The following is a 12,500-nucleotide window of genomic DNA, read 5'->3' as shown; positions in this document are numbered from 1 at the left end:
CTTCCCAGCGAGGAGGAGCTACTTTAAAGTGAAGGAGCAGCGGCTCGACTATTTGAGTCCCTCGCAGGTGACTGAACTACATCCATCCAACCATCCATCTTCAACCGCTTATCCGTAGTTGGGTCGTGGGGGCAACAGCTCCACCAGAGAGCTCCAGGTTTCCCTCTCCAGAGCAACATTAGTAACTTCCTCCTGACTGAACTGTGTGACTGATCTTCTCACCCTATCTAAGGGAAGGCCAGCTATGTGGAAAAAAAAGGCTTTGATTCGAGTACCGGGGTCGAGTATCAAGTCCACCCCTGAATATAGAAGAGATTTAATTTTGCCAGTTATATATTTGCACTTACAAGGAATGAATCTCCGTAGTGCCGGCTGGGTCTTCATAGCGTCCGTGAATAATGGCGATAGTAAAGTCAATGTTTACACAAAGGCCAGACGGATTTTTATTCAAATACAGCAAAGAGGAATAAAACAATGTGTGGGGTAAACAATGAGCTAGAGGACAGAGAGGTAGTGGTCAACTGGAGGTGACCCCCGGTGTCTGTGGTGGTCAACTTGATGGAGAGTGGCCCCCACGGCAACGTGAAGCCCCCCCCCCCCACACTACTCTGTCTCATCAGCGAGCGCTGCGAAGGAGCCCCTGCTGTGGCAGAGGAGAAATATGCATTAACGATGTACGCAGGGTATACAGTATGTGCATGTCAGACACACACACACACACACACCACTTTGGTATCGTTATGACGTCTAAAGTCAGCCATAACCCCTAGGGCTGTCCCTTTTATCTTCTTCTGTCTGTCTGTCTATTGTCCCTCACTTTCTCCCAACAATGGCCTGTTCTTTCCCTCTCTGTTCTCTCTCTCTCTATTCTCTCTCCTCCACCAACTATCTCTCTCTCTGTGTATCTTTCTGTATCTCTGTCTCTGTATATTTCTCTCTCGCTGTCTCTCTCTCTCTCCCCCCCCCCCCTCCTGGTTGGTTCCATGTATTCCCTCTCTCTCCCCCCCCCCCCCTCCTGGTTGGTTCCATGTATTCCCCAAGGGGGGTACAGTAACGGTAGTGTCCTCTAAAGTCAGTGGTACCTCTCCCGGGTCATTTGTGATGTCCTCTGCAGTCAAACTGAAGGAATTCCCTCCCTCTTTCCACCCAAATTTAATTTGTTATGCCTACTAGCGTTCTACACCTTTGTTTCTATCCGTCCTCTCATCCATCTTCTGTTCCTCCCTGTAAGCTATTGTTGTTATCATTATTATTATGTTAAATGTCTTTATATTCTGATAGCACCTATTGTGTTTGTTCAGGAACAGTCCCTCCAAGTCCTGATTAAATGGAAGATACATTTTAAGGTCGGGATACCAATTTTATCCAATCAATATAATTTGCACAAGTCACATGATAAACAAGTGGAATTGGAAGTGCATGGCACAAAGAAATGAGAAGACACAACTGGGACTGGAACACTATAATTAAAACTGATGAAGGGGAAGTTCCTCCTCAATGGCTAAAGAAAAGTTGCCACCCACCTGAAAATGTATTTTCTGTTCATTAAAGAGCTGGAGATACAGGCTTCTGTTATTGAACTAACACATCGTTTCTCTAAGAATATGGTGCTTTAACGATGTGTTAGTTCAATAACAGAAGCCTGTATCTCCAGCTCTTTAATGAACAGAAAATACATTTTACACCACATTTATACATTTAAAACACCAACAGGGTTTCTGGGGGTCCTTGACATGAAAAAGGTTGAACACAACTGACATAGAAACATGGGTTTTTCAGAAAACTGTTAGGATTTAAAAGCCTTTTTTCCCAGTCCAAAATGGGATAACCTTTTTAACAAAAAACATTTTGCTTTAACAAACAAAAATCACTTACCTTATTATTATTATATTATTATTCACAACGTGTTTTAGTTCCACTGCTATTAGACATTAAATGAGTACTTAATCAGAGCAAGAAGCAATCACAGCCCTGTTGAGCCGTCTGTTTCATGTTCAATTCAATCAAATGGGAATTCCACTTTGAAAACTCATTTCATGCGTCGACTTTGTGGATTTCATGCATGGACTTAGATGACTCCTTTTATGCAACATTACATTACAGAAAATATTAACACAATGAAATAACCGATGGAACAAATTAATTAAGCAGGAATAATTTCAGTGACCAGAAGCAGGGATGTGCGTTTTCATTCAATGAGTCTAACATTCATTAAAAGGATAATGAGTCACCAGAAGCAGGGACGTGTGTTTTCAATGAGTCTAACATTCATTAGTAGGATAATATCGGTCACCAGGAGCAGGGACGTGTCTTTTCAATGAGTCTAAGATTCATTAGTAGGATAATATCGGTCACCAGGAGCAGGGACGTGTGTTTTCAATGAGTCTAATATTCATTAGAAGGATAATATCGGTCACCAGAAGCAGGGACGTGTGTTTTCAATGAGTCTAACATTCATTAGTAGGATAATATCGGTCACCAGAAGCAGGGACGTGTGTTTTCAATGAGTCTAACATTCATTAGTAGGATAATATCGGTCACCAGAAGCAGGGACGTGTGTTTTCAATGAGTCTAATATTCATTAGTAGGATAATATCGGTCATCAGGAGCAGGGACGTGTCTTTTCAATGAGTCTAATATTCATTAGAAGGATAATATCGGTCATCAGGAGCAGGGACGTGTCTTTTCAATGAGTCTAATATTCATTAGAAGGATAATATCGGTCACCAGGAGCAGGGACGTGTCTTTTCAATGAGTCTAACATTCATTAGTAGGATAATATCGGTCATCAGGAGCAGGGACGTGTCTTTTCAATGAGTCTAACATTCATTAGTAGGATAATATCGGTCACCAGGAGCAGGGACGTGTCTTTTCAATGAGTCTAATATTCATTAGAAGGATAATATCGGTCACCAGGAGCAGGGACGTGTCTTTTCAATGAGTCTAACATTCATTAGAAGGATAATATCGGTCACCAGAAGCAGGGACGTGTCTTTTCAATGAGTCTAACATTCATTAGAAGGATAATATCGGTCACCAGGAGCAGGGACGTGTCTTTTCAATGAGTCTAACATTCATTAGAAGGATAATATCGGTCACCAGAAGCAGGGATGTGTCTTTTCAATGAGTCTAACATTCATTAGAAGGATAATATCGGTCACCAGAAGCAGGGACGTGTGTTTTCAATGAGTCTAACATTCATTAGAAGGATAATATCGGTCACCAGAAGCAGGGACGTGTGTTTTCAATGAGTCTAACATTCATTAGAAGGATAATATCGGTCACCAGAAGCAGGGACGTGTGTTTTTGTAGGGGCTTGTATGCCCTTTTTGATAGTACAGTAGTATGACTGGGAACAGAGAGAGAGACACGCAGCAAATGCCAGAGACGTGTGTTTGCAATGGCTCTCTAGTTCTGCTATATGTCTGGGTGTAATCCCATCTAATTAAGCACAATTCAATCCCTTCCTTTCAATTGTGTCTAGCTTCCTCTTGGCTTTTGTTGTCGGGGTGTACTTTATAGTGGGTGTTTCCCGATCCTCTTATCTCCGTTGTTCTATGTTTTCACAACCATCTCAGTCCGTTGAGACTCTCCACGTTGAATATTTTGCAGCACTTAATTGTCCTCCTTTGTACTAAAAAAATCAAATAGATTTATCAACTAAATTATTCAGCTATAATATATTGGCCGTATTAAATACTTTTTACACCATCGTATACACAAGTGTCATGTAGACGAATAGTGAGAATGTCATATATATATCTTGTAGATCTATTTTCTTTCTTTCTTTCTAAAAGGAGTTTTAATTTGTTAAAATCCGATCGTTTTATTAAAACCTAACTGTTGTTCCCAAGACACTATGGCATGGAGCCAGAGGGACCCCGCTCAACGCTTTAGTGGTTAAAGCCCAATTTGCAGTTTGTCGTTTGATGGCGTCGTCGAAAACAGCCGATCTACAAGCCCACAACGGGTTGCGTCCAGGACACTATCGGCTGAATTTTGCGTGTCTTAAGTACCAGGTCTTATTCCCTAACTTGAGTAAACTAAAGACCTGGAGGCGTGATCAATGCTCTTTGGCCACTCAGAATAGCCAAATGGCATTGATCACGCCTCCAGGTCTTTAGTTTACTCAAGTTAGGGAATAATACCTGGTACTTAAGACACGCAAAATACAGCCCTATGTGTGCTTGTAGATCGGCTGTTTTCCTCGTGAGACGAAATCCATAAATCCAGGTTTAGTTGAGGCGCCTCCATCCATGTACGCCTCCCCAACAAACACACACACACTCTGTGTCTCCGTAATGGACCCCCACCGCCTCCACACGCCTCCTCCTCCTCCTCTCCGGGTAGGTTGTAGGACATGACAGATGAGAGCTTCTCTCCCAGAGGTGGCTGTCCTCCGGGGCCACCAGATAAAAGGCAGCTCCACCAGTCCAACCTCTCCGGGTGCAATCAATCAATCAGCTCTTACCCTGGGCAGGCCTGATCCGCCGATGAATCAGTCTGGAGGCCGCGCACGGCGCGCACCGCAGATGTTGTGGTGTCGCTCGGAGTAGGGAGGGACTGCTGTTGTATGGCCGAGCGTCCCAAGACTGTTACTTTTTTCAGAAAATGAAAGAAATGGCTTATATATGGTCTCCAATGCATCCAGTCAGTGTACATGGATCAGTGTAAATCTCAGTTGCCACGACCGATTTCTGTGTGTGTGTGTGTGTGTGTGTGTGTGTGTGTGTGTGTGTGTGTGTGTGTGTGTGTGTGTGTGTGTGTGTGTGTGTGTGTGTGTGTGTGTGTGTGTGTGTGTGTGTGTGTGTGTGTGTGTGTGTGTGTGTGTGTGTGTGTGTGTGTGTGTGTGTGTGTGTGTGTGTGTGTGTGGACAGAATGTCATTAATGTCACATTGATTGGAACAGAAATCGTTGGTGTTTTATCTTCTAATTGGGCTTGATGCAATGTCCAACATGTCAGGGCCATGTCTCTCTCTCTCTCTCTCTCTCTCTATGTGGTTGGGTGTCTCTCCCCCATCATTAAGGGCAGCTGGCTCGGATCAAGGCCTCTGTTGACCTCCACTCAGTCAATAGAGCACCGAAGTCTAACATCACTGCCACTAGAGGGCGCTATATCCCTCTGGGTCACAGTGTTGTTGTTTTGTATTGGAATTCCCATAGGGGGATTCTTTGATCAGGTCATATAAGAACTGTGTTCCAGAAATAAACAAACCACCCTAGCTATTTTACTCGTATGGATATGAAGCATCGACTGATGGTGAAATGTTCTCAAATGTAACTCATAAACTCATAGTTTATTTTTGGAATACAGATCTTAGTGATCTAAGATTAGCCTATATGGGGATTCCACTACTAAAACTAACCCAGGGTTAGTGGGAGTGACGTCAGTACTCTCTCTAGAAACGGCTCCAGTCAGTCTTCACAGGGATACTTCATTGTAAACGTTACTTAACCAAGCTACCGCACACACATACACACACACTCCCCTTCTCCTCTTGCCCTCTGGCCTCTTGTCCTGGCGAGGGTCTGCCACCGTTGACCTCCCGGGGTCATATCAAATCATTACTCACGGCCCCTACGAGACCCCCCCCACCCCTTCCCCAAGGGAATCCCTGGGTTCTTGTGCCATGTGGCCTGTCATCATGTGTCCACATCATCATTTATTACCCAGTCAGAACCGTTCGCCCCGCACTACTTCAAATTCGACACACGCGATCCGCCCCACCACACTGACCACAGGGAGTGCAGTGCCTGGTGTTGAGTCGATCGGACCCACGGTTGTTCAGAACCGCCACTAAAAGCCTCTGTGGCTCTAATAGGGAACACAGAGAGACGGATACAGAAATCTCCATATATGGGCATAAAAGGGACACAGACAGATGGGTGTAACGGGTACTCTGACACGAGTACAACTGGTATTGCGTTGCGGGCAGGTTATGCCTCTTAACTGCCTACAGTATATATCTGCACATCATTACATCACCATAATAGCACCACCGCCCGTGTAGAGTAATAGCGTAGCATAACCCCCTGATGCTAATTAACTAGCCAAAGTGAATGGTTTCTCATGGTATTTTAGCGCCATCAGGGCCTGGTGTTTTAATAGGCAGCCAGTCCTGGTCTAATGCTAATGCTGCTGCCAGTAAAGGCTCCCTTAGAACTTAGCAGGTGATATCCTATTGCTTTCCATCAGTTCAATTTGATTTGTTAATGATGGCTTTTAAAGATAGTGGTTGGCAGTGTAATGGCTTCTGTGTGTGTGTGTGTGTGTGTGTGTGTGTGTGTGTGTGTGTGTGTGTGTGTGTGTGTGTGTGTGTGTGTGTGTTGCTGCTGCTGCTGCTTTCGGAAATAACATATCCGGCGCTGGGACACTGCAGCATGCTTTTTTAGGAGCAGTACTTCCGAGGGTACTTCCGAGGGTTTAGCTTCAAACTGATAGACATAGGCTACAGTTACCCAAGGTATGTCTACCCTAACCCAGTCTCGTGAGCCTGGGTTGTTGAAGGTTCAAATGTCATACAGTCCGCAACAACGGAAGCTCTGAAAAGGCAAATGCATATTTTAAGATATATTTTCGTGAACTGAAATGACAAACAATTCAATGCTATTAAAGTGTCAAATCACAACACGTTTGTCTCAAGACATATGACAAATGATGACATAGACCTATCTATAAAGTAACAATGTAATTCATGTGTGCCTTGTATGAAAAGGTTATTTTACGGGGTGACCTGAGACGAGAAAAGAAAAGAGAACCATTGCTATAGCATATAGAGATTGAGGAATAGTTGTCTGGCTATGTGAGAGAGGTGTGTGTGTGTGTGTGTGTGTACGTACGTGTGTGCATGCGTGTGTGCGTCAATTTAACAAAGGTGGAGACGATCAGAAATCAGCAGAGATTGATGTTTGCACTACTCTACTCTATGCCGAATTGAAATTGACTTATTTTTTTCTCCCTGGAAATAAAAACGTCTGGGTTTCCGAGGCTAACCCTAAACTAAAAAAAGACAACAAAAAATGAATGTTACACGGGTATGACTTTTGACTACCAGAAGAATAACGTCTATTGCCAGTAAAGCGATACACTTTTCATTTTTACAGCTCTGCGATGAGGACTTGCATCATCATCAAACATGCAGTGGACACACACTCTCTTGACAGTCAATGCTGTGGAGGAATGAATCACTGCTAGATGAAAATCATCTCGCAACAACACGTCACGCTCGATAACGCACAAATCAAATCTCATCACATTTACTAACACCACCTCATCCATAACCTGCGTCTCTATCTCTCTCTCTCTCTCTCTCTCCCTGACACAATCTTTTTTTAGAGAGAGGGGGGGGGGGGGGGCATAGACAAAAGCATATTCATTTGGGAGTCCTTCATATGGAAATATTTGAGAACTACTGATTTAAATGACATTTAGGAAACCAGCCCAAGAAAACTGAAGAAAAAATAAACGTAACCCACAAGACAATAATTTACAAGTGAAAAAAAGCCAAGCCCAATATCGCTTATAATAAGCCGACATGGCGGCACCGGTCTTGGCAGCTCCTCTCCAATCAGGGAGTCTCTCTCCATCACTTGATTCCCCTGCTGTCTGTCTGTCTGTCTGTCTGTCTGTGCGTCCCGGCGCAGCGCTGGGCGTCATAATCAATGCTCTTTGCCACCGACCGACAGCCGCCGGTGACACCGCCGCTAGCATGGCGGGTCAGACTGGCCCGTGTGTGTGTGTGTGTGTGGGTGGGGGCATCTATCATGGAGCTGTGAGACGGGGGGGGGGGGGGTTAATACTGACGCTGGCGGGGGTCCGCCGCATGTCCGCGCTCCAACAGGCAGGCGGCAGGCGGCGGTGGGGGGGGGGAGTGTGCGGGTCGAAGGTCGGGGCCACAAACGTGGGCCGATGCTCCTGGTGGTTTAATTGGTACGCCAAAGGTGTGGGTTTTGGCGTGTGGGAGGGTTGAGATGGATGGAGCGGGTTGCGGGGGTGGCGAGGGAGGGGGGTGGGTGGAGGGCATGCGGAGGGGTCACCGGCGTGGACGGAATGTGGATGAATGGAGAGTCGGGAGAGGAAGATAGAGTTTTTCCTTGACAGCTGTCAGGAAAAGAGTCGTGTCCATTTTTTTGAGAGAGTGGAGAATATATACCGCAGCAGCAGCCGAACAGGGCGCCGGTGGCTTTTTGCATTAACCCATTAAGACCTGAGCTTGGGCCGATTTAAGCAAAAATGTCTTCTAAATCCTAACAGTTTTCTTGCTATGTTATGGCCTCCACTACATTTATTTTAAAACATTAGTTAGTAGTTCCTTTGTAGATTTTGCTTATCACATACTATACTACTTGCTGTCAGGAGGTAACCATGCATCTAACTCCATTTTTGAGGTTTTAGATTTCGTATTGCATACATCAGTGCTTTTGAACACCCTTTACGGCTATATGTTGTTTCGAAACAATTGAACCAATGGAGAGTGGTAAAGAAAACGCTTTGGACAAAACCTCTTAACTCCATTGGACCCTCAATCTGTCTGCTAAACCAACTAACTCCACCACCTCTCCCCCTCTCATGGAAGTAATTGACAATATATAAAGTCACAACACCAACTTTGATGAAGAAAAATTACTTTTTCAAAATATAAGGTTTTCCTAATTTCCTGATTATTTTTTTTGCCGTTGCGTGGTTTCCTCCCCACAGCAGAGATATCCTGTTTCAAGCAGCAAAGACACTCATTATATCTGAAATGGAAAAACAGACGAACAAAACAATCCATCAACATGATGCATACTGTATGTGATGCGTAGAACAAATTGTAGTGAATTTACATAAAGTATCCCCCTGGAGTCATCTCAAGACTATTGTTCTACTGTTAAAAATGAGCATGAAAAAAAAACAACACTCAATTCAACAATTCAGCATTTTGTTTGAACAATAATTCTATAATTTTGACTTTACAGTTTTTTGGAGAGAGAAAAAAGTACAATATTACACATATTTACTCTTAAATTGCACACACACACTTCTGTGCTGCTGTCTGGCATTGCGACAGGCAGGCAGGCAGGAGTTATTTTTATTTGCCTCCCTCTGGAACAGTTAAAAGGAGAAGAGCATCGTGTCAAAGAACACTTTACTTTACAGGAAGAAAGCAGGTGTGAATGGAACGTGGAGAGAGATGCTGAGAGGGGGCTGGGGAGGTCCTTCTGCTTTCCTGACGCAGCAAAAATAACTAGCGTCTTCTCATCCTCTCAGATTTCTCAAAAAGGCACACAACCTTTTCAGATGGGGGCAGTGTTCATTTCGTCGACTAAAACTATGATGGAAAATGTTGGTCGAATACCTTTTTTTCAGTGACAAAAACTAAAACTATGACTAATCATGTACTGACAAGTTTTTCATCAAATTAGTCTAAAATGCTAGGGAGGGACTAGTGGAGAGAGATCCAGTAGAACTAAAAGACAGGTCATTTTATGCTTTGTTGCGTGCGCCAGTGAGGATGTCTTGCTCTGAAAATAGCCAATCTACAATGTCACAAGGCGTCAAGCTTGTAGATCAGAGCTCTATTTTTGGCGCGCAGCTAATATACGTAAACAGGCATTAACACGCCATCACGGCACCGCCCCAGAAGACTGAATCAACTGTAGATTCAGTTGACTTAACGTTTAAAATGTGACTAAAACTAAGTGGAATTTTATTCAAAAGATTCAAATGTAATCAATATGTGCTGTGAAAATTAACATTGAATATTTCCAGTTGGAGATCCTTGACACGAAAAATGTTGAGAACAGAACTACTGATTTAGACTGCAGTGTCTGGTTGACGATGTCAATAAAGTTATTTGAAGCAGACGCCACACCGGACTGGACGCTCGGGTATACATGTGCCACGGTCTTTATTGTAGCTTGGGGCATCGTTAACAGTTTAGCTTCTTAACTCCTTTTCCACACTATTTAATCCATGTTCTGCCCCTGCATGCGTAATACGCTAAACCCGCTATTTGTTTCATGTGTTTAATTCGCCATTTTGTAATACTTTAACAGAAATAGCGGATTTGTCGCGGACCTGTGACGAGGCAGCCGCGTTATGATGATGTAACCGTAAATCAACCAACCACCGGCTTGGAAGGGCCGCCTTCCATTTCCCCCTAAAACCGGGAGGTATAATCTTCCATTAGCACCTCACGCCACCTCGTCCGATCTCTCTTTAGAAGCGTTAATATTCCAAATGGGATTCTTGGATAAGTCCAAAATTAGGACAGAACATCGCCGTTCTGATCAAAACCATGGAGAGTGACGTAGATTCAGAGACAATTACAAGTTGTCTGCCCGTAAACAAGGAAGTGAACGGCTGCGCGCATGCGTAAAACATGTCCAGGAACTCTGAACAAGGCGTTGCTTAGCAACGGGAGCTGTCAACAAATGGATTACAGTTTTATATCATTAAAAAGGACCTAAAGATGTCTATTATGTCCTTAGGGGGTGCAGTTAGTCATTAGTCCTACAACTATAACCTATCTCAAACCCTCACCCTAACCCTAACCTCCCACGGGGCAGCACACCTAAACCTAACCTTAACCCATGTCTAAACTAAGTATGCACCCCGTCCTTAGCACCCAGCGGTTTTTGAGTGGTGCAGCCACTCCAAGGAACCGCAATGTGTGTCTGTCCGTCTTTCCCTATGTTTAGGGTACCAACAGGTACAGCTTCACACTGTGCACAGGTGCATGATGGGAAGCTGAGTATTTAGTGGTTGTTTGTAAATTAACGCCCTACTTGATCAGACTACAGCGTCACTCAAAGGCATCAAAAAAGTAGATCTGCTACTTTAGATGACGTTGAATTAGAATCCTGAGGGGGGGGCTTTTCCTGACCCCAAATAAATCCCTTCTCTCATTCTCCCAGATTTGTCAGGTCAAACTCGGGCAGAACAGGGATAATACAAAAAATAATAATAATAAAAAACCACGGCTGTGGCCCTTAAATATTCATTCAGCGGTCGGCTAATTGATATTCACAGAAGACGACGTTGGCCTCGCCGCTAAACGGTAGCGCTTTAATGGGACACCACGGGGTCTCCGGGCCGGGCAGCGCGGCCGCCACACCGACAGCAGACCTACACGCTTTTAGATCTGCTATTGAGCATCTTTGAATTCAATGACTAAAGTGTTGTTTGCTTTGTGTGCTGTGCATCAAAGGTAACACTTTGTTCATACGTTGAAGTAGATCTGCTATTCTTGACTATAGCCCGACATATAAAATTATTGAGATGTTACGTTAACTATACTTTAGCTGAGGACCTGGGGTTCCTCGCCCTGACCCCACTCTGAGAACCACCTGCTCTGAAGTACGTTCCCCTCCTGAAATGGGATGGAGATCCCCCCCCTCTCTCTTCTCTCTCTCTCTGTCTCTCTCTCTCTCTCTCTCTCTCTCTCTCTGTCTCTCTCTCTCTCTCTCTCTCTCTCTCTCTCTCTCTCTCTCTCTCTCTCTCTCTCTCTCTCTCTCTCTCTCTCTCTCTCTCTCTCTCTCTCTCTCTCTCCGCTGTGACACCTCATGATGAATCACCTTTCATTGTTCCTTTCATCCTCCCCTCTGTTCTGGTGCACTCCCAAGTTCACTCCCATTTTCTTGTTCAATTCAACCCCCCCCCCCCCCCCCCCTCCATCCCTCCCTCCATCCACCCACCCCCTTGCCCCCCCAGCCCTCCATCCACCCCCTTGAACTCCCCCCCCCCCCCTCCATACGAGACCCTCTCCTCTTCATTAGGGGAACAAAGGGCTGCATGGTCACTGGTGAAGTCTGTCCCCATTGTTTGGCCTTTAGTAATGATTAGATTATCTTTAAAAGCCCCGCTCAATGGGGTTAATCAGTCGGAAGTAATCCTGACTCTGTGTGTGTGTGTGTGTGTGTGTGTGGTGTGCGTGTGCGTGTGCGTGTGCTGGGGGGGTGGTGGTGGTTGTGTGTGTGTGTGGGTGCGTCTTTGTATCAAAAGGGGGAAACAACCAGCTCCTATGGAAATTGAATTAAACACAAACACCCACGTGCACACGTCACGGACACACGCACACACACACACACACACACACACACACACACACACACACACACAGAGCAACAAATAGTGAAAGAAAGGAAAATCCCTGGGTGCACATTTCTGTCACAACCTCCCGTCTTTTAAACGACCATCTTTAGTCTCGCCTTCATCACACATTTATCTCCCCGCCGGCACTCTGTGTGTACAGCTGCTCCGACTGTGTGTGTGTGTGTGTGTGTGATTATGTCTGCATTGTGTGTGTGTCTGGACCATCTAACAAAACGTATATATATCTTCTGTGTTTGTCTGAAGAGTTGTAGGTCTAGTGGTGGAATAAGTAGTTTGAAAAAGTAAAAGTATCGTGGACGGGATGTACTGTGTGTGGGATGTACTCTGTGTGTGTGTGTGTGTGTGTGTGTTCAGATGGAGCTAGCAGCAGGCTGTGCGTTGCTCTCTCTTTGTGTTTTAGTCA

The 12,500-nt window shown here is 44.7% G+C and overlaps 1 protein-coding gene across 1 annotated transcript in view; it reads left to right on the top strand.

Moving 5' to 3' along the window:
- chchd3a (coiled-coil-helix-coiled-coil-helix domain containing 3a) overlaps window positions 1-12,500 on the top strand; it is a 108,497-nt gene that overhangs the window by 57,720 nt on the left and 38,277 nt on the right. Inside the window, exon 7 of the mRNA XM_080757047.1 lies at window positions 1-67. This exon is cut by the window's left edge and continues 6 nt beyond it. Coding sequence (XP_080613173.1) covers window positions 1-67 — 67 coding nt within the window. The remainder of the gene's footprint in view (window positions 68-12,500) is intronic.

The sequence above is a fragment of the Protomyctophum bolini genome (genome assembly GCF_963924005.1).
Source record: "Protomyctophum bolini genome assembly, chromosome: 23".
Classification (NCBI taxonomy): Eukaryota; Metazoa; Chordata; class Actinopteri; order Myctophiformes; family Myctophidae; genus Protomyctophum; species Protomyctophum bolini.
This window is presented reverse-complemented; position numbering and strand designations above follow the sequence as displayed.